At 59.5% G+C, this 27,637-nt stretch overlaps 1 protein-coding gene across 1 annotated transcript; it reads right to left on the reverse strand.

Moving 5' to 3' along the window:
* Window positions 1-1,790: 1,790 nt before the first annotated feature.
* THBS2 (thrombospondin 2) lies at window positions 1,791-26,610 on the reverse strand. Its single transcript, XM_047859922.1, has 22 exons — window positions 26,154-26,610; window positions 23,529-23,600; window positions 21,368-21,924; window positions 20,129-20,213; window positions 17,473-17,669; window positions 16,300-16,440; window positions 15,670-15,766; window positions 15,045-15,215; window positions 14,729-14,905; window positions 13,875-14,048; window positions 13,066-13,193; window positions 12,843-12,995; window positions 12,177-12,395; window positions 11,138-11,245; window positions 10,367-10,526; window positions 9,006-9,124; window positions 8,207-8,441; window positions 6,420-6,647; window positions 5,699-5,970; window positions 5,143-5,240; window positions 4,618-4,757; window positions 1,791-3,762 (listed from the first exon to the last, which is right to left on the reverse strand). The coding sequence occupies exons 2-22, from the start codon at window positions 23,578-23,580 to the stop codon at window positions 3,755-3,757; spliced, it is 3,519 nt and encodes a 1,172-aa protein (XP_047715878.1). The 5' UTR covers window positions 23,581-23,600; window positions 26,154-26,610; the 3' UTR covers window positions 1,791-3,754.
* Between the last annotated feature and the right edge of the window lie 1,027 nt (window positions 26,611-27,637).

Consider the following 27,637-nt stretch of genomic DNA (forward strand, 5'->3'; position numbering starts at 1 on the left):
GGGGCCCGGCAGGGACCCCGTGGAGGGACAGGGCTGCCCACACTGTGTGAGGACAGTGAGGCTCAGCCGGCGGCCGTGGGCTGACGCTTGGCAGGAACGCCCCACGGCATCCCCGGAGCTGATGGCGCCGCGCGGCGCTGGCCGCGGCTACTCTGGTCCCCAGACCGCACCTTGGCCGCCAAGTCGTTCCCCTGGGAGCAGGGCTCGGCCAGGCCCGGGCTGTGCCCAGAGTACTGGGATGTTCCCGCCTCCGCGGGCTTCCAGGCTGCGGCTCAGTCGGATCTCTTTGAGGGTCTTTCCGTTCTGTGCAGAGCCCTACCCGGCAGGTGCGGGGTACACGCCGCAGGCCCCCAGCCCAGGGCCCGGGCGTGCTGGGTGGCCGTCCGTTCCCATCCTGCCGTCTCGGCCAAAAACACCACGCTGTGTAACTCAGACTAACTGAGAAAGACCTGCCTGAGATGTTGAAACCCACAGAAACCCCAGAAGGGACCCCGTGTAACCTACAGTTGGAGATGCCGGCTGCTGGTGATGGCCAAGGGCCGGACTCTGTCCTGGGACCATCTCCCCTCCCCGGCACTAACAGACCCCGTTCCAGATCCTTGTGAGAGGCTGCTGCACGGCCTCCTCCAGGGCCTCTGCGCCAGTGAAGGCGTGTGCACACGGCATCCGGCTCTGGGTCCAGTGCTCAGTGGACCCGGCTCTGGGTCCAGCGTTCACGGCACCGGGGGCTAAGCCCACCCCACATCCATGCAGCTGCAGCTTTTTCCGGAACAAACAAGGTTGGGGGCATGCGGGTTACATTTGTGGGAGCCCTGCCCAGAAGGAAAAGAGGACTACAGAGCGGGACACGAAATGTGTCCTGTTCCAGGGGCGCCGCGTTCCTGTCGGTCAGTCGGTCAGTCCTGGGAGAGGACGGCCCCGGGGTCCATCACACACTTTCACTTGCTATAAATCACACAGAAATAACGTCCGGAGAGACGCATCTCACACTCCCACCCCCCTCTCGAGCGTCGTCCTGAAGCGTGTCCGGTTGTGTCTTTGGAAAAATGTGTGTGACGCTCCCTCCAGTAGCCACCACGGCCCAACCCGAATCACTTCCCTAATTGACTTCTCTCTCAATTTGCCAAAGGCTCCCGTTTGAGGTGCAGGGGCCCCGCGGTCCCCCCGCTTTAGGTCACAGAATCCTCCCTGCGCCCCCAGATCGAAGCAGGGCTTTCCTGCCCCCGATGACTGGTCCCGTGCCGTGTAGCTCCAGCGTGTGACTCGTTCCTGCTTCTTTCTGCCAAACGCCTGTGTTCCCCCCCATATTTGACTCCGACGTAACAGAAACCCAAGGCCGCTGGGAACCCAGAGGCCTCCCTCCCGCTGCGCGCCGGCTTGTCTGTGTCTCTGCCGCCGGCCCCGGTGCGCCTCCGTCCCTGGTTTGGAAAGAGTGCAGCTCGCACGGGTCCCGCTCGCGTTAACGGGGCGTCTCCCGGCCGTCAGTGTTCCTCTGAGTCCCTTCGGGGACACCCCCCGAAACTCGCTGCACAGCTCGAGCCGCAGGCGGGAAGGGGCACCTACTGGCCGTGTCCCGCTAGGCTGTGGGGCTGCCCCACACGGGGTTTCCTTCTCCATGACGACCCCAAACCTACACCTTAACCTCGGTGGGGGGGGGCACGGCTGGGACCTGCAGACAAACGGGCTCACGTTGAGGGGAGCAATACGTCACCCCCTCCCTGTTGGGGTATGTCTCCCTTCCCCCCAGCAGGAACCCTGCTAATTCTTCTTAAAAAAGGGAAAGAGATTCGTTTATAGAAAACCTTTTTACAATTTATTTCCTGTTATTAATCTTTAAAGTATAAAAATGAGGCTGCAGCTAGATAAAAGCAGGGCTTCAGTGGTGAGATTCTGACCATGTGAACAAATAAATAAATATTTACAGTCTTTGGCAGAACAAATGGTTTCATCAATCTGGAAGAGAAGTTTGTTCAAAAAAAAAAAACATAAATAATTTACCGAAAAAATATGGTACATTCTAAATATTCACATCATCGCACAGCACTGCGTCGTTCGTCCGAGCGACAGCCACACGGACACCTGTGCCCTCTCCGCGGCCGTTACATTTAGTCCAGTTCCCAAACCCCCGCCGTCTGGGAACACAGCTCCAAAAACTAAGTGGAAAGTGCAGCAAAACAAAAAGTCAACCTCAAAGGAAGCGACAAACACAACTTTATCAAATGAAATGTGCAAGTTAGGACAAGAGTTATGGATCCTCTGTATTCCACACTATGGAATCGAGATAGAAACACAGAAACAAGATCACTATGAACAGAAAGGGGAGAAAGATTTGCCCGCATCAGACAAGTAAGACAAACTTCTCTTATTAAACCCCTTGTGTGGAGGGAGATTAATATTTCCTGCAGAAAGAACATGCAATTTAAAGCGAAAACAAAAAAACAAAAACAAAAACAAACAAAAACAAAAAAAATCGTGTATATCATTGTATGACTGATTAACAGGTGTGTCCTGGCAAGGCTTGATGCTGATTTTTCTTCAGCATTTAAGGTTTCAAATCCTACGTACAGCAGAGAACAGGGGCACATACTGGATTAGTGCGTTGGCAACAGTATAAATTAAGGTTCCTTTATCAAGTCTTCGTCATCATTTATTTATTCCCCTTCATTTGAAACACGCTTTGTCGTGACAACAGCATATTGTAAAGCTTGTATCTCGGCAGGAAGGTATTTCCTTGTAACAACATCTTTGTATCATATGTGTGCTCTACGTGTATCCCTAGAAATCATGCTACACGTGTGTTACTTGACACATTTAAAATAAGTTATGGTGAATGAAGCTGCATCCTAAAGTCATTTAATAAATATTTGCATTTCTAACTGGAACCTTAATGAAAAGTGTTGCCAAACTAGGTAAGCAACTTTTTCAGAGTTGCAAAGCCCAGAGGAGGAATTAGATGCTAAAGTGCTCTTGCTGAGCGTGGTCTGGAGCCGGGCCCCGGAAAAGACTCACGCAGAGACCCTGGTGCTCAGAGAGCAGAACCAAGGGACACGCGGAGCTCCCTCCAGCCCGCCGCGGTGGGAGCGCCCACTTCTCTCCGCTAACTTCACCAACGGAGGCCAAGTACGGGACTTCGGACTCCACCGCTGTAGGGGGGGGGACAGTGGGGGAAGGGGCTTCCGTTTGTCCTCGTGACCACTGCTCAAGTTCCAGTTAGAGAGCCGGCCCCCCACGTCGGACGAGGTCTTCCGACCTCTGCTACCAGCACGACTCCAGACTCCGTGAACCCGACAGGACTGGCTGCTGTGGGACAGCTCGGACCCAAGAGTGGAAATGGCTTTAAGCACTGAAAGTCGTGCAGCGATATTTTTTTCTGCTTAATTTATGATAATGGCTTGCGCACAATATTCCCTTCAACTCCATATACACATAAATACAGTAAGTAATTACATTTTATATGTAAACGTCATTCTTTTTAAACAAACAAGAAGCGATGTAATGCCGAGCTCAATTGTCACTGCACGGAGTCTCCTGCATCATCAAGCTGTCTTCTGGGCCGGACGTTCACCTGTGGGGCCCACGACCAGTCCCCTCTGAAGGCGCTTGGGCGTGGGGTTGATGTCGGTGAAGGACCCCCAGCGTCAGGGTCAAGGACGGGAGCTGCTGCTAAAGAGAGCGAAGCCGGAAGCACCAGCACAGACTAGGGGTCTAGGCAACAGCGTCTACAGTACGTTTCTGGAAATGCAGCCGGTCTTGTTTAGACATCTACAAAATAAACAATACACAGAACGAGGGTGGCTGCACCATGGGTTTTGCTTCATTTTGTTTTGTTTTACCTGCAACCGAAATATCATGTTAATTTTAAAAAGCCTCCACAGTATGGACGGGTGTGCGAAGGGTGGAGTGTGTGGGAACGCGTCGGGTCTTTGCCCCACGGAGGGCTAAGGAGACTTCGCCAGAAGCAATGTGCTCGCGTTCCCTTTCTCCCCTTGTAGGTAATTTTCAGTGTGTGAATTTTGAGAAGCATCTCAGAGCCTTACTGACCTCATCTGTAGGAGGGAATGTTTTCATGTCCTCGTGAAGGTATGGGGTCAGACAGTAAGGTGAGCCAATTATCTTTCTAGACAGGTAACTACAGAGAACCCCCTCCCTCCCTCCCTCCCCCTTTCCTCCCCCTTCCCTCCCTCCCTCTTCCCTCCCTCCCTCTTCCCTCCCTTTTTCCTCCCTCCCCCCTCCCTCCCTCTTCTCTCCTTCCACCTTCCCTCCTCCCTCCTTCCCCCCTCCCTCCCTCCCTTCCTGTTTTCAGCAAGGGTAGCAATCTAAAATCTAAAATGCCGTGGGGGGCCCAGAAGCTGTAAGGAATGCACAGTCACAGGACGGAACACAAGGTCAATGGGCAGAGCCTGGGAATAACTGGAAAGCGTCTGCTCCACCAGAGACATTCACGTTCAATTTAAAACAAACAGGTAACGAAACAGGACACGACGCAAGCCAGCAAACAAAGCAGCTGCCATCAGCGTATTGCCGTGATGTGCCTTTCAAGGCAGCAAAGTCACACGCATGTCTGTCTCTCCCCCACTCTGTGCCACAGGCCGCCCATAGAGCCGTGTTCTCACCCACCTCGGCATTCGTATTTGAGGTCTGAGAAATAGACCATTTCCTGCGAGAACACAAACAGACCCAGCCGCCCGCCGGCATACGTTTGGTCATAGATGGGTCCCGAGTCCGCCATGACCTGTTTTCCTTCATGCACTAAGACTCTGAACACAGGGGTGCGGGGGAAAGAAACAAGGTGTGAATGGCAGAGGGCGGGAGGGTCCGTCCTCTCCCCACGACAGGTGCTTCAGCCTCAGCCAGAGCGCTCTCCAGTCCCCACCACCTCGGCCTCCCTCCCCGTGGCCTTCAGGTGACATTGAAGCCACGTGCGCTGGGCCCACCCTCTAGGCTGGAGCCTAGGTGGTAGGGAGGGGGCCCCCGACCTAATGCCCGGAGCAGGACCCCACGTGCTGACGGCTCCCTGACAAGAGGGCAGCACGTGGGCGAGTAAGCCTCACGCTCAGACAGTGAGTCTGTGCTTCCCCCGTCCTGGCCTCTCACTGGTGCTGGGGACACTGGGTGGAAGTCGCTGGCACTGAGCCCCTTCACCTTATGTAGCCCGTCTTCGGTCTGTGGGTCAGATGCCACCTGTAAGCAGTGTAGTCCTTCCAGCCAACGTTTTTGGGGTCGTGCCATAACGTGCGCACCTGAGAAAACATCACTCTTGAGTACGGGTGCCGTCTCACAGCACGGACGGGAGTGCCCGTGGCTCACGCGGCCACGAGCCTCGGGAGCGGACCCACGTCCGCCGACAGGGGCCAGCAGGTCAGTGCCACCGGCACAGGCGTCAGAGCCAGAGCCACGGATGCGATTCCGGATCCCCTGCTTCCTCAACATGGGACCTTGGGCAAAACAGTTAGCCTTTGAAAACCCAGTTGTCCTCACCTCTAGAAGACAGAATCACACGTAACTTACAAGAGGATCATCGGCCGTGTGTACGGAAACACCAAGACCAGGCACGGCGTCTTTAATCAGGTAGGCGCTCAATACGAGACTGTTAAAATTACTGTCACTTGGGTTACAATTAAGGAAAACACAAAGGTTGGGCATCTTCGGGGCGAGAACGGCTCTCTTGAGCGTGCTCCCGGCGCCTCGCCGTCCTCACCTGGCCTTGCGTGTTCCCGGTATGCCAGAGCGCGTTCCTCAGGTGCTCGCCGGTGCCCGTGGTGGAGTTCACCACCTTGAGGGACACGCCCGAGTAGCCGTAAGCCCGAGTGGGCTGCTCTTCCCAGTAGGTCTGGGTGACCTGCTTCCACATGACCACGTAGAAGCGGCTGCTGGACTGGTAGCCGAAGACAAAGCCGGCGTAGTCATCGTCCCGGTCGGTGTTGACGTAGAACGTGCCGCTGAAGTCCACGGACCCGAACTCGTCAAAACCTGGATGTCAAAGGGGACTCTCGGTGGTGAGGTTCAGGCGGGCGCGGCCCCGGAGGACGTGCCCGGGTCGGCCCCGGGACCGGTGGGCGCGGGCGGGAGGAGGCTGGGCTGGGCCCTTGTCTCACACCCACCTCCGCTTCGTGGCTCTGGGGTTAATGAATGTCTGGGACCTAACAACTTCAGACCCCACTTCCTGAGTCTGGCAGACCGTTACTGTGTGACACAGTATTTTGTAAGTCAAATCCACACGTAAGATGGCTTACTGAGCACGACCTCACCGATGCCTGCCTCCCCATTCCCTCGGTCGAGACCACTTGGCAGGCGTGGAAGGACGGGCACCCGAGAGACCACCCTGACCCCACCACGTGGCTCTACAGAGCCTCCCGCGTGCCCCGTGGGCACCCTGCCCCCAGGAACCACGAAGGGCGGTGCGAATCTCGAAGGCTCACCGACAGCGATGCCGGGGTCCGAGTTGGCCGTCTGCACCAGCTCCTTGCCCTGATGGCGAATGACCCAGTTGGGGTCGATCTGAGTGGTGCCCTTTGGGTCCAGGTGGACCATCTGGAAGTTCCTGAAGTCGGTCTCGCTGATGGCGCTATTCTCAGGACACACGTCATCGATGTCTGGGATGCTGTCGTTGTCAAAGTCGTCTTTGCAAGCGTCCCCACGCCCGTCCCCTGGCGGCGGATAGCCGAGAAAGGGAACACACGGTGGGTGGTTGGCCGTCAGCCTTTCCTTGGTGTTCTGTGGGGCCATGCTCATCTTCCCTACTGCGTGGGGCTGGGGGGCTCCCAGGAGCCTGGCGCGGTGCTCAGAGTGTGGACAGCAGGCTCCTGCTCACCCCCGCGGGTGTCCCCCGACACTAGGCCTCAGGCTGGGGGTGAGGGGGGCTGCACCTCCAGCTTATTCTCTGACAGTTTCCAGAACGTCTCCTGACAACTTTCATCATCACCCTTGCCTGAAATCTATTCGGATTTAAAGCGGAGCTCTTACTCTACCAATGACTTTCCTTGGGGAGGTACAGACTTTTTTCTGGAACCTTCTTCTCAACCTGTCCGGTGAGGTGGTGGGCGGGGTGCGGGCCTGGCAGGCCCCCAGATCACTGGTGGGGGGAGGCGCGGGGGGCCTTGGCCTGTGACCCCCACAGCTGTCCCGTCCAGGGGACGGAGGTTAATGTTCTCAGCTATAGCTCATTTCACCAGGAGAACAGCCACCGAGCTCGGCTAATTCCCGCCGCGTCCTGCGGGGTCTGCTCGGCTGCTCGCACCTGAGGCCCACGCTCGCGCAGGAGGAGCCGGAAAGCACACCGTGAGCTCAGGGCCTGCCTCTCCCCACCCCGGCCCGCCCCCGGGCTCCCGCGGGTCAGCTTGAGCCCAGCGCTTGCTCCAGGCAGGGTTCCCGCCCCCTGCTGGAGTCGGCCACGTGGCTCTGCCGTGACCCCCGGATCCGCCCTCAGATCCCGGGTCCCCCACTCGCCTGTGAGTCACGTTGGCTCGGACGCCCACACCCCGTCTCCGGTCCCAAAGGCTGGGCGGCCCACACGCGCGGGGGCCCCCGAAGCCACCTTCTCACGGCTCCCCCGGGGCCCCGAACACGGTGTGCACCTCGCCGCCTACTCCACACCCTCCCCGTGGCCCCACTTCCTCAAGACGCTGCCCACTGGTTGCGGGCCGCGCGGGGAACCCCGTTCCTTTTTCTGACATTTCACACCCCTTTCTCCTTTGCTTTGTCCTTGAAAGAATAAATCCCCAACCCTCTCTGAGCCCAGATCCCACCTCATCCCGCTCGTGATGGGCACGTCTCTGCAGACACCGCTCATAGCTTCTGCGTGGAGCCTGTGGCCTATGGGCTGGCGGGGATAGTCCGAGGGGGCGGGACACATACTGTCTGAGGAGGCGGGGCGCCTGCCGTCTGATGGGGCGGGGCACAGATCACCCGAGGGGGCGGGGCACGGATCGCCCGAGGGGGTGGGGCACAGATCGTCCGAGGGGGCGGGACACACACTGTCTGAGGAGGCGGGGCGCCTGCCGTCTGATGGGTGGGGCACGGATCATCCGAGGGGGAGGGGCACAGATCGTCCAAGGGGGCGGGGCACAGATCGTCCAAGGGGGAGGGGCATGGCTCGCCTGAGGGGGCGGGGCACGGATCGCCCGAGGGGGTGGGGCAGGGTACCTCGGAGGGTACCTACCGTCTGAGGGGGCGGGGCACGGATCATCCGAGGGGGCGGGGCACCTACCATCGGAGTCCTCCTGGCCAGGGTTGGAGACAAGCCGGCAGTTGTCCCTGTCATCTGGGACCCCGTCGTTGTCATCGTCTGAGTCACAGGCGTCGCCCTGGCCGTCGTGGTCGTGGTCGGCCTGGTTGGCGTTGGGGATGTAGGGGCAGTTGTCTTGGTTGTTCTGGTGGCCATCGTCGTCGATGTCATCATTGTTGTCACACTGGTCTCCCACGAGGTCGTTGTCTATGTCGGTCTGGGGGACAGGGCAGGGAACGGGCTGAGCACCTGCCGGGTGGATGGGCGCCAGGCTGGTCGTGGCCGCGGACCTTGGGGCTGGGCCGCCCCCTGCTGCAGGCAAGTGGCCGAGTCCGCAACTTGGGCAGCACCCTGCGTGACCCAGCTACATGGACTCGCTTCCCGGAAAGAAGAGCCCGGAGCAGCAAGCGCCTTTGTGACGTCATCTGCAACAGTGTATCCCACATAGACAGCAACACCCGTGCTGTGTCTTCCAGAGGCAAGTCTGGAAGAGAAGCCAGTCCCCACGTTTGTGTCAGGGAAACAGGCAGATAGCGGAGGGCGGGTGCCCGGTCCCCTCAGACAGGGAGGGCCCACGAACACGCCCACGAACACAGCCGTGGCCACTGAGATTGAAGCCTGCTCAATGAAAGTTTTCAATTAAAATTATTGAAAAGCCCACGCTGTCCCTGCGTGGCAGCACTAATGGAAAGCCACAAAGACACATATATCCACGAACGATTAGGTGCCCTGACCCCCCCTTCTGCTCACACACACCCCCATCGGTCACCTAATCAATTACCTGATCAGGGTTGTGCACCAGGGGGCAGTTGTCGCAGTGATCGCCCACGCCGTCCCCGTCTGTGTCTCTCTGGTCGGTGTTATAGACGTAGGGACAATTGTCCCGCTCGTTGAAGACGTCTGCAGATGTTCGGGGAAAATGAGTGTGCTAGCTTAGAAAAAGCACAGAGCTTTTCCCGGCTCATTAAGTAACTTACAGCCGAACTTCGGTTTCGTAAAAAAGGAGCTAAGAATACGGGAAAGTGTAAATATTATCAGATCGTGAAAGAACGTATGTCAGGTTTCCCATTGAAGCCCAAGATGCCTTAGTTTAAAACAGAGCCACTCTCGGAGGCTTCCGGGTGATTCCGCATGGCAAGGAGCTGTCACCCGTGTTCACACGTGTCACCTCTGAGCTCCCCGTGTCGAGTCTTTCCTCCGGATCCATTCCACAAACAAGCCGCGAGCCCATAGGAACTGAGCGTGGACATGCTACACGGAGGAGCGTGCCCGCGGCAGAGGCTGGCAGGTGCAGTACCTTACTTCAAGGGCCCTGGAAGTGGATAGTGGATCCCAGGACACTGGGGCCGTGAGAGACCTGAATTTACAGCAGCGGCAGCAACCCCGTCCGATGGCACAGCCAACCCTCACGGTCACTGCATCAAGAGGAGCGCGCGAGACCGGCCGAGGCGCCTCTCGCCCGGGCCAGGTGGGGCCTGAGGGAGCAGGGCGGGGGGCAGCGGGAACAGACCCCCAAGAAGGGCTGGCGCGCGCTCCAGCCGCTGCCGAGACAGAGAGAGGCATGAGTCGGCTCGGCCTAAAGACGCCTGGTGGGAGGCGGGCAACCACCGCCGCTGGCGGATGGGCTCCTTTCCGGGGCACCGGCCTCTCCGGCTGAACGTGGCCTGATGGTGTCCGAGGCTCCTAACAGCCGGGGACGCCCAGGATGCTTTGCCATGGCCGTGCCGTGAATAGCTGGAAGTAAGGGTGTGGGCAGAAAAAACCCGGGACAGGGCGGCAGACGCGCCTGCCTGCAGTGTGGTTTGGTGAGGACACGGGACCGAACACTTGGGCCTCTGACGGTGACACGGTCACAAGTGCCAACAGGGGACACAAGCGTGAAGGACACAGGGCACAGGACTAGGGGCCTGGGTCACGGAAGGAAGATGCCACATCCGTGGTTTCACAAAGGGAGTTCCTGAGGCTGGCGACCCCGCCAGCGACCCCGGGAAGGACGGGCCTGGCGAGGCTGGGCTCCCGCTAGAACAGCTTAAGGCACCGTTTACCCTGGCACCGGTCCGCAGGTGTGGCTGAGCCTGTGTGGCACCCACGGGACGGAGCGCCAGGCGGCACACACGCGTCCGCGGCAGGGGCAGAACTGACCGTCTCCGTCAATGTCCACGGAGCACGCGTCGCCCTCGCCGTTGTTGTCCGTGTCGATCTGCGCCGGGTTGTGCACATACGGGCAGTTGTCACAGCGGTCCCCGACTTCATCTTTGTCATAGTCGAACTGGCGGGGGTTGAAGAGAAGCTGGCAGTTGTCCTGCGGAAAGGCAAGGGAAGAGGTCGGGACACCGCGAGGACATCTGACACCGCGAGGATGTCGCTGGGCTGCACATCACTCACTCCGGGAGGATCGGACGACCCACACGGAGCCAGTCGGCCTCAGCCCCGCGCTTTCCTGCCGTCAAACCGCTTTCTGATTATTTATGCGTCTGCCGCTGAAACGGAGACATTTCATGGCAGAGACGACATAATCGTATACGTCACGCTGACAACAGGTCTGCCAGCGTCACGTGAGCGAGTGAGTGAGGGGTTAGTGGGTCAGGAGAGGCAGGTGTGGTGAGGCTGTGTGGAGACACGCAGCCTAGTCTGTCCCTTCTGTGAATGTGAAGTCACCTGGTGGACAGTTTCCCCACAGGTTTCAGTAAAGGCAAGCACGTCACTCATGGTGGGGACAGCGGCGCCCCAGCTGGCACCCACAGGAGGGCAGGCGGTCCCCTGCACGCAGACGCCCACGGCCAGTCGCGCTGGCCGGTCACCGCACCCTGCACACGGCCTGCGCCCTGTCAGGGCTGGGTTGCGTGTGCGGGATCGCAGATCCCACCGAGTGCGGGGCCCCCGGGACAAAGCTCTCCTCCCCGCCACCCCCACCTTCTCATCGTCCACGCCGTCATTGTCGTCATCATCGTCACAGGCGTCACCGGTGCCGTCCTTGTCAAAGTCTTCTTGCCCGGAATTCGGCAGCAGGGGGCAGTTGTCCTGCAATCAGAGGGCACACACGAGTCATAACAACACTCGGGGGGGCGGAGGGTAAACCCTCGGGCACGGAGCTGACGGTGCCAGGGTCACGCGCTGTCCTCAGTGGGGGCGAGGCCAGGGACACGCGTGTTTCTCCTCAAGGCTGCCCTGGAGACGCCGCACCGCCGCCCATGCTTCCAGACCAGGGAAGCTCGTGCCCTGTGCCCAGGACGCCGGCGGCCACGGGAGAGCAGAAACCCGAGGAGAGGGAGGGGCTGCCGCTCTGGAAGCCTGGAGGAGGGCCGAACCCCCGGAGACCTTTCACGTCCCGACGTCAGAGTCCCATTCTGCACCTCCGTGCCCTCTGCCCTCCTCAGCCAACAGGTGCCAGGAGTCAAGCATAGACCTCTGTTCAGAATCCGGGGCATAGAGTCCAAATCATCTCCCCCGTGACCGGCGTGATTAGAAAAATCACTTGGCTTCAACGAGCCGAGTTGTAATTCAAACCTGCGTGGCGGTGGTGAAGCGTGTATTTCAGTCGTGTTCACCCTTGGGTCTCAGAAATTCCAGGATGGCCTCCAAACAGATCCACGGGGACCTAGGTCCCATCGAGGCACAGCTCCTGGGGCCTGTCTGCAGCCAGCGAAGGGCTGGTGGCCCGGCTCCCCCAGTCCCACGAACGTGGGCGAAACCTGAGTTTCTCCAGCAAGTTCCCTCACTGAGAGCAGAAGCCCAGGTGGAGCGGGGGTGCAGCTGGGAACCACCTCGCACCCCCAGCTCTTCAGAACAACAGATTGTCTGCAAGTGGCCACAGGGGCCCTGAATGGGACTTCCTGGAGCCAGTGGGAGGTGGGATGGGGGGGAGCGGCAGGGGGAGCAGAGGGTGGAGGGGAGGCTGGAGGTGGAAGTAGGGGGGAGGCAGGAGGCCAGAGGCGGGAGCCCCAGAGCTCACCTTGATGCAGTGGTAGGTGGCATTGGTGGAGCACACCAGGTTCTTGTTGGGCCAGCCGTCCAGGTCCGAGTCCTCCCCGCAGATGAGCCCGTCTCCCGCGTAGCCCGTCTGGCACTCACACTTGTACATGGGGTCGCTGAAGTGTCCCAGGTAGATGCACTCCGCGTGCTTGTGGCAGGCGTGAGTCTTGTCTTTGCACGGGTTCTCAGGCTCACACACCTGCGGGAAGGCGGCCGCGTGGTTAGGACGCACCGAGACCCCACCCCTCACGTGCGGGTCGGAGGCGGACGCTCCGGGACGAGGGCAGGGGTGCAGGCCCCCCCCAACCCGCCGGGTGCCGCAGGGACCCAGAGCCTCGGAGCTGTGCTCTCTGCTCTCCAGAAGCGATCCTGAGGTCCAAGCCCGCAGGTGACCGTGCGGGGTCACCAGCATAAAGTGGTCACGCCGGTCCTCCCTGCGGGAAAGTTCAGGTCTGCCCCCGCCAGGCTGATCGGTCAGGGTGGTGGACAGGCTCTGACAGCCCTCCGCCTGCTTCCCAGGAGTCAGCACCCCTTGCCTCCTCGCCCAGGGAGGCCGCCTGGTATTCTCTGACTGCCCCCCAGTGCTCTGGGCTCTTCCCGACTGATCTACAGCCTTTTCCCAGAACACAAGCGGTCAGTTGCTCACCTGCTTCTCCGTCCTGGCTGCCTCCAGGCCGACGCCAAAGGGCTGGGTCCCTTTGTAGCGAGGGGGGCACGGCAGGCAGTGGAAGCCGGGGTTGGTGTTGACGCAGCGCTGGGCTTTGCCCACGGTGAAGCAGACGTCGGTGACCACGGCACACTGTGGGATAAGCGGGGGTGAGCGCCGACCCCGGCTCCGCGGGCACCCCTTCCCCAGGCCGGGCACCCACCTCGTCCAGGTCCTCACAGTGTGTGCCATTGCCCAGGAAGCCCACGGGGCAGGCGCCGCAGGACCAGGAGCCGTCTGGAAAGCTGCTGCACTCGGCACCGGGGAAGCACGGGTTGGACAAGCAGCCGTCTGCGAAGGACGACACAGAGCGGGGTCGGCTCGGGAGGGCGCACCCGGGAGGCCGCCGGGACGCAATCATCTGCGCCCCGGGAGGCGTCTGTCCAGCACCCGGGTTCAGTAAGAGGAAACTGAGTCACTTGGTATATGCTGGCAACGTGCTTGCCCTCCCAGAATTTATCTTTAAATAGTAAAAGATAGGGGCGCCTGGGTGGCTCGGTCGGTTAAGCGTCCGACTTCGGCTCAGGTTACGATCTCACAGTGCGTGGGTTCGAGCCCCGCGTCGGGCTCTGTGCTGACAGCTCGGGGCCTGGAGCCTGCTTCGGATTCTGTGTCTCCCTCTCTCTCTGCCCCTCCCTGATGCACACTCTGTCTCCCTCTCTCTCAAAAATAAATAAACATAAAAAAATAATAAAGATAGAGGCTACAGGCGCATAGGCACACGGGTGGCTGACGGGTGATTGTCGTCACGCGGGATGTTCCACAAAACCGTGGAGGAGCACGGGTGTTAAAAGCAGTTTTCCTCATGAGCATAGAACTAATCTCTCCCTTCTATATTTCCTATTTTCTACTTTCTATGTCTTCTATTTTTATGTTTTTAACCAGAATAAAAACGCGGTGGCTTCTTCAGAGGGGCTGAAGCGTGCAGACCACAGGGACGCAGGCGCTTTCGTGTCCCGCCCGCACACCCACCTACAGGACAGCTCCTTTTATTGCACATCTGACGCTCTTGGACGTCCCCCACGCAGTCCTTGCCCCCGTGCTGGGGCTCGGGGCTGTTACAGACGCGCGTCCGCTCCCGGATCCCTCCGGCACAGGTGACCGTGCAGGCTGACCATGGGGACCAGGGGCTCCACCGGCCGTCGACTGAGGGCAGAGAGCACAGAGGGTCAGCGCGGAGCCTGACCTACACGGGGGCTCCCGGGGTAAGAGCCGGGATGGAGCGGGGTCTCCAGACGTGGGAGGGAAACTGGAAAGAGCGTCCTTTCCTGAACCTGAGCTCGGGGGTGACGCGGACGACAGGTTTCGGCTGGCTTCGTTTTCCCTCAAGTCCCACAGGCCGGGGTCTAGAGGTGGAAAGCTGCCCACACAGGCACACCTGCCAGGTGAGAGGTGCTCGCATCTGAAACGTCCCATGAAGCTCGAGTTCATCTTATTGGACAACTTGGCAGTGAGAGGATCACCCTGCACTCCCCTTGTCCCTGGCTGTCTCTGCACTTCATGAACGGGGCTTCTGGAACAGGGTCCTGGCACCCCGGGGCCCGGGGCCAGCTGGCTGCAGGCTGCAGGGGGCCGTCTCCTGAGACCCCCTGTTCCATGCCGTCTACCCATCCCCCGGTAAAGGGCACGCGTCACACTGCCCAGGGGTCAGGCTGACTTGTCCCTTAGTCGTGGGTCAGCAGTAATTTCACTGAGCTGGTTCACCATCAGGATGTACCCTCAGGCCAGCTCCGGCAAGGAGCCAGCCAGGGGACAGCACGTCTCTTCTGCCCAGTCCTGCGCTGGGCCCACGCCCCGCCTCCACCCCCCGCCTCCACCCCACTTACTTGGACACGGGGTGCCCTGGCAGCCTTTGGTCTCCCGGCCACTCCCCTTGCAATTCTTGCCCCCCATCTGGGGGACGGGCGAGTTGCAGAGCCGGATGCGGGTGATGTTGCCCACGCCGCAGGTCACAGAGCAGGAAGACCACGGCGACCAGTGGCTCCAGCCCCCGTCCTGCCGGACTAGCACACAGAGGAACACGGAGACATCAGGGGGAGGCAGGGGCTGGCCGTCCCAGGCGTCTGCTCACGCCCAAGCCCCAGAGCCCGTCCCCGCGATCTGGCCCCGCCCTGCGGACGAGGAGTGGCCTCTGACACTCACTTCGGTGGTCACACTTGCCCAGGCTGCACGCCCGCGTCTGGATGGACGGCCCCAGACAGGTGTTGCTGGTGACGTCACACGACCGCCCTCTCTGCTGGGTGCCCGACCCGCAGGTGGCGGAGCACTGGGTCCACTCCGCCCAGGGGGACCAGCCCTCCTCGCCGTCCGGCGCTGGTGGGAAGCACAAGGGCCTGTCGGGCCTCTGCCCACCCTGCCACGGACGGACCGCCCGTGAAGCGGCCCACGAGGCAGAGTCCGTGCGCTCGGGAGAGCAGGTGTGTCCCCTCCCACGAACAGGGTCCCCGGCGGGGCAGACGCCCACACCGGGGTTGGGACTCAGAGCTGCTCTCCCCAGCAAGATGGAGGGCACGTGGGGATGCCCACGGAGAGTGACAGAAGCCAAGGAGCCTACTGTCCCCGCTCTGCGTGGCTCCCTCCCCGCCAAGTGACACAACAAGACCCTGAACTCCGAGGTCGTGGGTGTGGATGGCCTCGGGGTGAAGTGGCCCTGATCCCTCCCCTCCATCCCGCTAAGCCCCTCCACCGCCTGCGGGTCACCGGGAAGACAGCAAACAGGCGGGAGGCGGACGAAGCAGATGGCACCCCCCACTCCTCTCATACTAACAGTGGAAGCAGGAAGGACAGCATTCTCCCTCCACGAAGGACGGGTTGGCACAGGTCGCCGGCGGGCAGGTGATTTGGTGGCAAACGGTTTTAAATTTCTGCAAGCAGAGAAAGGTGTCTGTGTGACCCTCGTCTCCAAAAGCAGGCGTCAGGGCAAGGGCGGGACTCAAGGGCCGAGAAGGCGGCTGTGCCCGTCCCGACGCCGCAGGCCCTGGAAACAGAGGAGGGCCTTCTGCACCCCGCGGGCCGGGGGACCAACCTGGCGTGCGCTGCCCGACCCCCGAGGCCGCCATCGTGAGAACGGGGTGCGTTCGCCAAGGGGAAGAGGCTAAGCTACCCACTGACCTCTGTGTGGGCAGTGACCTGCACCCCCAGGCCCCCCGGAGCAGCCTGAAGCTGCACACGCCCGGCCCCCTCCCGCCTGCCGGGAGACACCAGCCGGACCGGTCACCTCCTGGAGCTTATCTCTCGTGTGCGACTCGGTGAGGTGGGCTGGAGCCCTACCTACGGCCGGTGCCCCGTGCCCGCCCTCGTATCGGCTGTCCCGGCGCACCTGCGCGCGTTTGCGGCCAGCGGGGGAGACCGGGGAGCCCGCCTCCCTGCCCCGCGCAGAGGTGTCCCCGGCCCTCACCTTGCAGGTGCATTTGGTGCAGCTGTCCACCACCCAGGTTTCATTTTCCGCGAAGAAGCGGCCGTCCTGCCAGCAGGCGGACATGTTCCTGGTCTTGGGCGGGCCGCCGATGAGCTCCCAGAGGACCTGGTTGTCGTTGGACTGGAAGATCGAGGGAAACGTTTACGTGTGGGCGGAAGCAACGTCCTCATCGCGCTCACAGACGGGAGAGGAGGCTCCTCCCTCAGGGAAGGGCGCCCCCGGCCCATGTAGCACCGCCCGCCGTGCGGCCGGCTCTGCGGGAGGAGAGTCGGGGCCACGTGAGGCCTCGCCACGCAGGGTCACGTCCCAGCGATCCCAGCGGGCGGCCGACCGCCTGTCACCCTCCAGGGGTGCTCCACTCACGTGGCCGCGTCCCACGGCGTCTGCCCGCCCGCCTCCGAATCCCTACCTCTTCCTCCCGCACACGGTGGGTGCTCAGCGGGAGGCAGTGGGTGCGGGCGGGGGTACTGTTGAACTCTTGCCCCCATTCCTGCCCCAGGGGCACACACCTGCTGGAAAGTTCCAGAAGAGGCACAGCCTCCTCCAGGTGCTTCCCAAGCCGCGCATCCTGGCCGTGCCCATTCTCCCTACCGCCCACGGAGTGGGAGTGATAGGGTCCCACCCCATCCCGGGCCCCTTGACATGGGGCAGAGGGTGGGGACGGCTGCCCGCCGAGCGGCTGTGTGACGCCACCAGGGCGTGAGGCGACCCCAGACCTGCAGACCTTCCCGGCCACTCTTCCCCGCTGCCCCTGTCACTTCTGTTAGGCACCATGTGTTTGTTCCCATCCCCTAGGCCCAGCTGAGGGCCTGTCTCGGGTCACGCAGCTACGAGAACATGGCTCCCGTCAGTGCCCTTTTCTAAACCTGAAGGGACCCAAGACGGTGTTTTCCTTCCGACGTCCCCTTACGTCCCGGACCTGCAGCCAGTCCTCCCACACCCATCCCGTTCAGGCTCGGGGACACGAGCGTCCCCCGGGTAAGAGCCATCCTGGAGGACGTGGAGCCACAGGTATCTGTCGTTCAGGGTCCTCTGCCCGCCCACCTGCCCTCCGCTGCCCTGCGCTCGGGCCAAGCGCCTTGTCAGTGCGTCAGAGGGGGCTTGCGGGCGAGGTTGCGCCTGTGTGGCAGGAAGCGGCCGCCAGGCACCCACCACTTTCCGCAGGTTCTCGTGAAGCTGGTTCACGATGACGTGCAGCCCCGACAGCTCGGTGATCATGGTGCCCAGCTCCTCGCAGGAGCGTTCGCACACCTCCGGCCTCCTGTGCGCGCCTGGGCCCGCGTACTCCGTGGCCACCTGAGGGCTCAGGTGCAGTGTCTCCGTGTTCTCGCTGATGGCGTTGGCTTCGGCTGCGGGAAGCAGTGGGTGCAGTGAGCAGGGGGGAGAGCGGCCGCGCAGACGTGGGCTTGGGGACGGAACGAAAGAGCGAAACACTGGGGCTGGGGCTCTGCACCCACATGTGACTCGGGCAGAGGAGAGGTGACCACCTCCTTTGCTGACAGCCGTCCCTGTGCCCCGGAGCCTGCTCCCCAGCACGTGTCCCCGCAGCTCCTCGCTCACCGTTTTCTATCCAAACACCCTTTGTTTTGGCCACTTGCCCCACATCAAGATGGATGCAGCCGGCGGTCTTCATGCCAAGAAGTGTCCACCAGACCTCACCTGCCTCACCCTCATTCCCGTGTCCTCTGGAGGGAAGGGCAGACGCCCTCAGAAACGCGACCTTGGGGACTCCCCCTCGCTGCCCCTGAAACCGCACAAACCCCCTGGGGCTCTCGCACGGGACATACGTGGCCAGGACACAAACAGCAAACTACTTGGGCCGGTCCGGAGACAGGCGTCATCCCCCGAGGGAGCCGGGCCAGCCCAGCCATGTCCCCAGCCCTCCGGTCACTGTCACAGGAGTGAAATGCCCTGTTTCTCTCAGCATCTCGCTACTGAGTTACACCTTCTGGAAGCTACCGATCTGCCAGGACTACTGCTGGGGACTTACTACTTGGTCATGAATCCTTGCCGCAATCACTCTGACCTCGGGAGTTCCCCTGGCTCGCTGCATGGAAAAGGGCACAGACCACATGGACATAAACGCGTCAGTCACTGCCCATAAGTATCAGATGGGAAACGGTCCCGCACCCACAGATGTGCCCCGGGGCCTGATTTCAGACAGACCCACAGCAGGACAGGACAACACACAGTCAGGGCGTCCACTCCCCCTGATGAAAGGCCTGGCAGGGTCGCCCAGGGGCAGAGCTGGCACCGGGACCGGGGTGCCCTTCCCCCCCTCAAGGGTGAAATGTCCCCCCCTGCCCACAGAGCAGACCACCAGGCATGACGCTCAGCTTTTACGTAAACACAAGCACAGTCCGTCCGTCAGGGTCCCGAGAGCCGCTCTCTTCCTCCGTGTTGTTGAGCCTTCCCGGAGGGGTTAGTGTCCTATGTCTATTCACTATCTTAGCCCCTCCTGAAACTTTTGCTTTTTAATGACCACTTCCTCCCCCAAGAAAGTCAGCGGCTAAAATCACAGAGGCCAATAGTTTGCACGTTAGCCAAGCTGCAGACACGGGGTGAGGTCTGAGCCGCAGCGGCTGCGGCAAACGAGGGGCCGGTCACAGGAGCCGTTACAAATGTCCCTTCACGCCACAGTCCGGCCAAAACGCGCTGTTCTAATCCTCACCTGCCCTGAATTTCCACTGAGTGAGTGTGGAAGATCTGCAGAGGGACAGAGGACAGGGCAGAGGGACAGGGGACAGGACAGAAGGACAGGGGATAGCCTCAGACAAAGATGAGGCCTCCGTGGGGGACCCCCAGCCGCCAGCCAGATGCAGGCTGAGGAACAGAGCGGGCATCCCCACGCCTAAGATGGGGGAGGGACAGCTCCCAGCTCCAGGGGGGTGCGGGTCCCAGAGCCGCACCTGTGCGTTACAGACATCCCATCCTATGTATTCCTGACACGCTGATCATGAGAAAACGATTTATCTTTGTCATAATTTACAGTTGACATGAGGAAGGGGCCTCAGTGCAAACAAATCACAACGTGAACCATATTGGGAGACTCTCAGCCCAGGTGGGCACACAGGTGGTCACACACGGCAGCGGTGGGACCCCCGGGGCCTCTGCTTCTTTATGGTAAAATGAACGAGCCTGTCTCTAAGGTGTTTTGAAGATTCAGTGACACACAGAGTTTAAAGAGCCCAGCAGAGTGAACTTCATGAATTAAATGCTCAAGAAAATGTAGGCAATTATGGCTGGAGGTAAATTCAAACTGCGATTAGCATTCAATGCAGGATTATCTGTCAATGGTTCAGGCAGCGAAAATGTCTCCAGAACAGGGCTGTGTCAACAGCCGTGAAGAGTGAAGAAAACCTCCATCAACGTAGCCGACAGATACCCATGCCGTTACCCAGAGAGATGATCGTCACCCATTAACAGACAGGAAAATTTGCGGGTAATCATGTTAAAATGCAGAGATCGGTCTTTTGGTTTATGAAATTGATTATTTTGCATTATTAAAATATATTCAAAATTACTCTTTCAAGCAGTTTATCATTTTCAGATGTCAACATGTCTGAGTTGACCAGCTAACTCCTTCAGAGACAATAATGGCACTTTATTACAATATTTTTTCTTAAATCCCCACTAGCCCCCCAATACACACACACACACACACGGGCACGCAAATGCATGTACAGGCGCACTCACCCACGCGCGGATACACGCACTCACACACGTGCACATACACACTCCCGTCGCAGCAGAAATCCATCCAAGACGAGAAATGAGATGTGAAATACACTGTTCAAAACACACCTACCTCCCTGACTTTGCTGGCAACCTTTCTTGCTTAGAACATCTTCCACTGAGTTTTCGAACACTAAGTAGATGTTCTGCAGCAAACCCTGGAATGCACGTGAGGAGACAAATAGAGCAACAGATACACATCAAACGATGCCAAGCTAAATGATGTTTTAAAAACACAAGATGTAATCTTGTTTTATGCTTCTACACGCAGCAGGCTGGACCTCTCCTTATCGTGGGTCAGTCTGGGGTCTGGCTGACGGGCTCGGAAGGGCACGCGGTCCCGGACGTGGACACTCGGTCTCAAAGGTGAGCGTCTGTGCTCCCACGGCAGGGCCACGGGGGCTTCCTGACGGCCACCAGAAGTCAGTTCAACAACCGGGTAAGGACGCTAGCCTCGGGCTCAACTGAATTTAAACGCACGATCGTTTCCCAGAAGACACACGATGATGTGCCAACACCGCGCTGTAGGTTCTAAACCCGTGTGGTTTTAGAAAGATCTTCCAAAAACTATTTTAACATGAACATATTTTAAGATGAACATGGAATTTTTCCCTCATAAACCAACAGCCCTCTCCTTGAAAAGCATGGCTCTTACTGTGCTCTCCTCGCCTCTCAGTGCTAAACGGGGAGTCTGGAGATTACCAGAACATTCCAAGGGGGCCGATTCCTTGGCCATCAAATTCGTCTTCGGCCGGAAAAATGACGGCCGTTTGCCCAGGTAAAAAGCACACCGGGACCACGTGCCCTGCCTATTTGTGGTTTAGAAAGGGGTGCATTATCTATGTGTGCATGTGTGTGTGTGTGCGTGTGTTGTCCATGTGAGTGTGGGTGTGCACACATGTGCATGAGCACGGTGTTCATGTACACATGCGTGTGATTGGGTGTGTCAGTGCATGCACCTCTGCGTGTGCTCTGTGTGTGCGTGTGCACGTGTGTGGTGTTGTCTGTGTGGGTGCGTGTGCACATGTACAGTGTGTGCACATGGGTGCCATTGGGTGGGTGGGTGTGTGCACATGCGTGCGATTGGGTGTGGGCATGTGTATCCATGTGGGTGTGTTTGTGTGCACGTGTGTGTGTGTGCACGTCTGTGTGCCTGCACATGGCGGGAGCCCACGTATGTCTGCGTGGTGCGTGTCTCCCGGGCCTGACCTCTTCCAACACGGCATCACGTTAAGAGATGCCCTCGTCGCTCAGCCCCCAGCAGAGGCCGTCCCCGTGCCTCGTGCCGCGGCCGCGACCCTGCTGTACGTACCCGGAAGTGATTGTCTCGAGCAGAGCCTTTGGCCACGTACATCCTGCTCTTTTCTGTCCGCAGCTGCTCGTAGAAAGGCTCGTCCAGCGTGAAACTGTCGATCAGGTCGCAGCCCACGTACAAGCTGTAGGTCTCCCCTGTCACCTGCACGGTGATGTTCTTCCACTGGGAGTCAGCCAGGCCCACGTCCTCCAGGGAGATAACGTGCTGAGCGCCGTCTATCCAGTAGGTGAGGTCCAGCGTGTCGGCCGGGCCGTTGGACACGATCTCGAACTGCCTCTGGGAGGCGCCGGGGCCCTCCAGAGCCAGGAGCGTGCCCCGGGACTTGGGGTCCTGCTTCAGGCTGGCCGTGAGAAAGAAGCCCTCTTTCTGCCTCACGATCTTGGCAATCTTGCTGAGGTAATCTGCACTCACGGGTGGGATGTAGTCAAAGCGGACAAAACGATACGCTGGCACGTTGGGGTCAGGCCCCCGGAACTGCTTGGCCCCAATGGTCTTCCGGTTTATGTTGCTGATGCTGAAAAGGTTGAAGGCGGTGTCCTCGTCCTGGTCACCAGCTGCCCGTGGGGACAGAGCAGGGAGGTTACCGCGGGCACGAACCCGGAGGGGCCTTTTTACACACGGGGCAGCAGACCCTGATCCCAGGGGGTGTCCCCTTTCCGCTGGGTGCTAATGGCACCGTTACCCTCTCTCTCCCCGGGCCGCTACCCACAGTGGGGCCCCGGAGGCAGCCGCTGCTCGTCCGTGACCGTTCGGGAGCGAGCCGGCGCCAGAAGGCTGTGTCCGGATCAGCCCGCACTCCGCAGCCAGGCCTCCTGAGGGGGAGACAGCGCTGCCCTGAGCTGGGCCCTGGCGCACCTTCCGGAACCCGTCCCGCACCGGGCTCTCTCCTGCTCTCCCACCCAGATCTGAGGCTTAGGTGCTGCCCTGCTTCCACCATTTGATTGCCCAGAAAAAATTCCTGCACAAGAAATGCGTCTTTGTCCTTGCTATCCACGCTCTCTCCGTCGCCCTCTTATGGAGACCACCTGACTCCCACAAGTTACACTGGTGTCTCCATTTTGCAGAAGTTTACCCGCAACCCCGCTGAGCACCCCGGGGAAGGCTCTGAGACAGCGGGAGTCTCGGGCCTGCGAGTAAAGGGCTTTAAGTCACCATCCGGATGACCGGACCTCCCCAAAATATAGCAGGGCAGATGATTCAACGCAATTCACTGAGCAGGAGGTTCAAACGAAGCGTGGCTTTTCACCCCCTGTGCGGCGAATCAAAGCACGAGCTTCAGAGCTGCTTACAGAGGCGTCAGCCGGCCACCTCCTTGGCAGAGCCGCTGGGCAATCCACCAAAAATGCTTAAAGAGTTAACAGCTCTGACTCAGCAACGTTCCTTTTGGAACTTGTCCTGGGATATAATCTCAAATACCGGGAGAGACGCAGTCACAGCTGGGTTCCCTGTGGCGTCTCTTACACTGGCGACGCTGGAGTAATGCTGCACCTGGAGACTGGTCTAAACAACAGCACGATCTATCTTCGGACGGAATATCATCCGGTCATTAAAGGCCGTGTTGTGTGAAAATAAGCACACGGAAAAACACCGATGTTGCATTTTCAAGTAGGAAAAAAAGTAGGAAGAAAAGAAGTTATAGAACACCAAGCCCTTCCAGTGTTAGAAACTTAGCGTGTAAAAATGTAAAAGCTGACTGTGCATGGCCAGTGTTGTGTCACCAGACGAAAGAGTGTGTTTCTCTAATACCTAGATTTTCCGAAAAGAGATAATTTCCTACTGGGGCACCCGAGTGGCTCAGTCATTTGAGTGCCTGACTCTTGATTTTGGCTCGGGTGGTGACCTCGTGGTTCGTGAGATCGAGCCCTGCGTCAGGCTCCATGCTGTCAGTGCAGAGCCTGCCTGGGATTCTCTCTCCCTCTCTCTCTGCTCCTCCCCCCCCCCCCCACTCATGCACATGCACTCTCTAAATTAATTAATTAACAAACTTAAGCAAAGATTTAAAAATAAGAAATAATTTCCTCTTACGTGGACTCAGAAGTAAGTAAATGTTTATTTAAAAGGAAGTTCTGAATGTTCTACCCTGGTAAGAACCTCAGCCACAGCCTTACCTGCGGGGGCGCGAGCGGCCCCGACAAGCAGAGCCACTGTCCACACTCACCTAGCGCGCCGGACGCGGCCCAGAGGGCGAGCAGGACCAGATCCCAGAGCATCCTGCTTCGGCGGAGGAACCCTGCGGACAAGCCAGGCCCTGGTTACGCAGGCGCACGACACGCACGGCAGTGATTTCCAGTGTCGACCGCAGTCTTCACTCACACGAACGTTTACGAGGTTTGTGCGTCGAAACCAGCAGTAAGTGCATTTGTGGGAAGTAAAAGCCGGGTAAGAAACGGGCCTTTCAAGTGGGGCTCTTGCGACTCGAGCTTCTATCATTGGACGAGCATTTGTTGACAAAGCAGGGCGTGATCACATTCCCAATATTCACATTATCTGATCTCACGACGACCCGAGAGGCAAATACTATTGTTATCATCCCCATTTTGTGGATGGGTAAGTGAAGGACCGGAAAAGTTAAGCGCTGGCCCAGAGCAAGGCCGCTGGTGAGCGTGGCCAGGCCTGAAACCCAGGAAGTGTGAATTTAGAAAAATGCCGGCACCATAGAGACGATAATCTATGAAGGCACCGTTGAGCAGATGGCCAAGAAGAAAAAAGTCAGGCCTAACTTAGAATAAACCTTAACTGTACGCAGGAGAAATAAACTGAACTCGGTGTGTCCCAACCACAAACATAGCATTCTACTTAGCAATCACTTTTACTCGGCTGTTCTATTTTCCTGCAGGCCTGTTTTTCCATTCTTGAGGATTTTCAGTTGGCATGGTTCAGGCCAGCAGACGCTGGGCCGGGAGTCAGGAGACCTGGACGGAGGCCCGCTCCACCGTTAACCCCTGCCCCGCCTCGGGGCTCCCGTGCCAGCGTCTCGCAGGGGCGCGCGGGGCACGGAGCTCCCTCCCAGCGGTGGGCGGCATCCGGCTCTGAACCAAAGCCAAACCGAGACCCCGGCCCGGCTGTCAGACGATGGCAAAGCTCGTTAGCGCCTCGGGGTCGCAGAAATCCTAAGGAGTGCCCCCCCGCCCCCCAGAAGCATCTGGTAAACTGGAAACAGTCATCCTCCTGGGCTGGAGGAATGTTCCCCAGGAGAAGAGGCCACTCTGCAGGCCCCTGGGATCCCTCCGGAGTCCGGCTCCCGCCGCTCACAACCTCCTCACAAACAAGTCGGGGCGCCGCTGGTTCTCACGTGGCCCCGGTGATCGGCCAGCCCCGGCGGGCAAGCCCTCGCGGCCCAACCTCCCTGCCTCAGTTTCCTCACCTGCCGAATGAGGAACAGTTGTGTAAATCCCGTGCCAGACAAGGTCACCGCGAGAAATGAGTTCGGCGAGTTAACACTCTGGAGGCTCCCGCGGCACGGTGGGCGCGGAGGCATCTGCTGAACGTGCTGTGTGGCTGCCCCCTGGACCGCTTTTCCTGCGACTCTCCGGGGGGCAGCCGTGCCGCTAATAGGTTCCTCAACGGACTGAGCCACACGCGTCAACACCCGGGTGCTCAGAGCCACACCTGGCGCTCAGTGAGCACCGCGTTCGTGCTTTAGGAGGAAACTGGGCCAGCACCTCCGGAACGCCTCCCCTGTGTCCCCTCGGCCAGATGCGTGCCGTCTGTCCCCGCAGAGGGGACAGCTGGCTCTGGCAAACCGGGCTCCGTCCAAAATGTGCTTTTTCAAGTCCTGGGGGCCCAGCTTCCCAAGTGTCAGCTACACAGCGTAAACGGAGCTCCGTTCCAAAAAAATCAAACCCTCTGCCCCCTGAAAGCGGAGCGTCTCTGGGTATGCACACTCCGCCGTCGGTCACACGAGTGAGAGGGACCCACGCTGTCCGGTGGGGGCGCGACGGCGGCAAGGGCACAGCGGGACCAGGAATCCCTGAGTCAGCCGTTCCGTGCCCACGGCTGGTCCACGGCAGCACCCGGGCCGTGTCACGTCCTAGGACACGCAGTCAGGCACCCGGACACACACTCGCAGTGTGTCCGTGGCTCCATCTTCTCCAGAGACTTTCTGCAGCAGAATGTGATTAGAACTCACACAGATGTGTTCACACCCTTTTGTACGAGCGATCCGAGCAACGGTCACCGCCGGGAGGTGTGTGGTCCCTCCCTCGAGAGGGGCTCGGTCACCCGGGAGCCTCCTGTCCCCCCGTGGCTCAGCAGCGCCTTCTGGTGCCGCCCGGGCCTCTCCTGGTGCTGATTGTCCCCCGCTTGTAGCCACAGCCGGGCGGGGATCCCCGGGCTCCTCACACACCCACGGTGTATGCTGCTCCTCCCTGATACTCAAGCACACTTTCACTGTCAGAGACGCTTAGAATTGCAGTGTCTGTAACCTCTCTGGTGACCGTTTTCACTTTTTCAGGAGGACTTTCTCTAACGCCCTCCTGGGGGTCCCCCATCAATGACAAAGACACAAGCGTGCGCCCCGGGCTCACGGGCAGGTCCGCTCGCGGAAGGCACCAGGACCGTGGGACCAGACCACCTCCGAGGGAGCTCGCGGCACGGCCGCTGCGGCCGTGATGCTTCCAAGTGTGAAGACGCGTTAACGGTCAAGCTTCACCTTACAGCCTAGATCAGTTTGCACTTTTTTTCTCCCTCCTCAGAAACCAAAACAGCCTGTTCTGAAAGTTAAAGTACAACGCAACGGCCTTCTAATAACTTTTACAAGGTAAATCTTTTATACAGGTCTTACCTGGGACGTCGAACGGCTGTGGCGAGGGCTGACTCGGTGCCGGGGACGGAGCCCGGAGGACCAGGTCCACGGCGTGCGGAGCGGGGGTCGGCAGCCTCCTCTTTATATGCTCCGGTCTCCTGGGTGGTGCTGTCAGTCAGACCCGGGAGGAAGCGCGTTCAATCCATCCTTCGAAGGAGTGACATAATCCCCCTCCGATCTCGCATTCGCTCCGAGCACCTGGCACACGGGTGCTGGGCTGCCCGCTCCCGCCGGCCCCTCCAGCTGGGGGACGGCAGAGGCGGAGCCACGGGAGAGGGGAAGGCAGGCAGGCGCTGGCTTTTCCTGTCTTCTCTCAGGAAATAAAATGCTATAAATACAAGCAGCGAGGTTGGCTGCAACTCCCCTTTTCGGCTTCAGAGACAGAATGCAAGTTCCAGGGTTTAAACAAGTTTCACACCGGCCAGGCTGAGAAGGTCTTTCCAAAGCAGACAAGTCACGACCGAGAAGACGCAAAGCATACGCCGCCGGGGTCGATGTGCTGAGGAAGTTATTCTGTGGCTGAATTAATTTATCATGTGCAGAATAAATATTTAACCTAAAGGGAAATCGGGAAATGTTACTCTCTGCAGTTAGATGACTAAGAAATAGGACAGAGAGGATCCACATCCCACATCGTGTGCTGGCTGCACCCCCAGGAGGCCTCCCCTGCAGGGGCCCCAGACGGGGCCACGTCCGGCCGCCGCTTCGTCCCCAGTGGCACAGACAACCCATCATCAGCTTCCGTGGGCTCAACTAATGGGACACCCTACAGAATAAAGACTTGAGAATCCCAACAGTGGTAGCTGTCAGACACCCTGCCCTCCCCAGAGCTCACCATCTCCTGGGCCAGTGTGGACAGTGGTCAGAGGAAGGAGGTGGTGGACAGAGGGAGGAGGTGGACAGAGGGAGGAGGAGGTAGACAGAGCAAGCAGGTAGACAGAGGGAGGAGGTGGACAGAGGGAGGAGGAGGCAGAGGGAGGAGGTAGACAGAGGGAGGAGGAGGTGGACAGAGGGAGGAGGTGGACAGAGGGAAGAGGAGGTAGACAGAGGGAGGAGGTAGACAGAGGGAGGAGGAGGTGGACAGAGGAAGGAGGAGGTAGACAGAGGGAGGAGGTGGACAGAAGGAGGAGGAGGTGGACAGAGGGAGGAGGTGGACAGAGGGAGGAGGAGGTAGACATAGGGAGGAGGAGGCAGTCGGAGGAGGAGGTGGACAGAGGGAGGAGGAGATAGACAGAGGGAGGAGGAGGTGGACAGAAGGAGGAGGAGGTAGACAGAGGGAGGAGGTAGACAGAGGGAGGAGATAGACAGAGAGAGGAGTAGATGGACAGAGGGAGGAGGTGGACAGAGGGAAGGTGGACAGAGGGAGGAGGAAGCAGTCAGAGAGAGGAGGAGGTGGACAGAGGGAAGAGGTGGACAGAGGGAGGAGGAAGCAGTCAGAGGGAGGAGGAGGTAGACGGAGGAGG

Source organism: Prionailurus viverrinus, chromosome B2 (genome assembly GCF_022837055.1).
Source record: "Prionailurus viverrinus isolate Anna chromosome B2, UM_Priviv_1.0, whole genome shotgun sequence".
Classification (NCBI taxonomy): domain Eukaryota; kingdom Metazoa; phylum Chordata; class Mammalia; order Carnivora; family Felidae; genus Prionailurus; species Prionailurus viverrinus.

Excerpts from the sequence above, each read along its gene's own strand:
- THBS2 (XM_047859922.1), bottom strand. The coding sequence starts at position 23,580 with ATGCTCTGGGATCTGGTCCTGCTCGCCCTCTGGGCCGCGTCCGGCGCG. Across the intron at positions 20,214-21,367 it reads CTCGAGACAATCACTTCCGG|GGTTTGCTGCAGAACATCTA; the intron begins GTACGTACAGCA and ends CGTGCATTCCAG. Across the intron at positions 13,194-13,874 it reads TAAAAGGAGCTGTCCTGTAG|ACGGCTGCTTGTCCAACCCG; the intron begins GTGGGTGTGCGG and ends CGTCCTTCGCAG.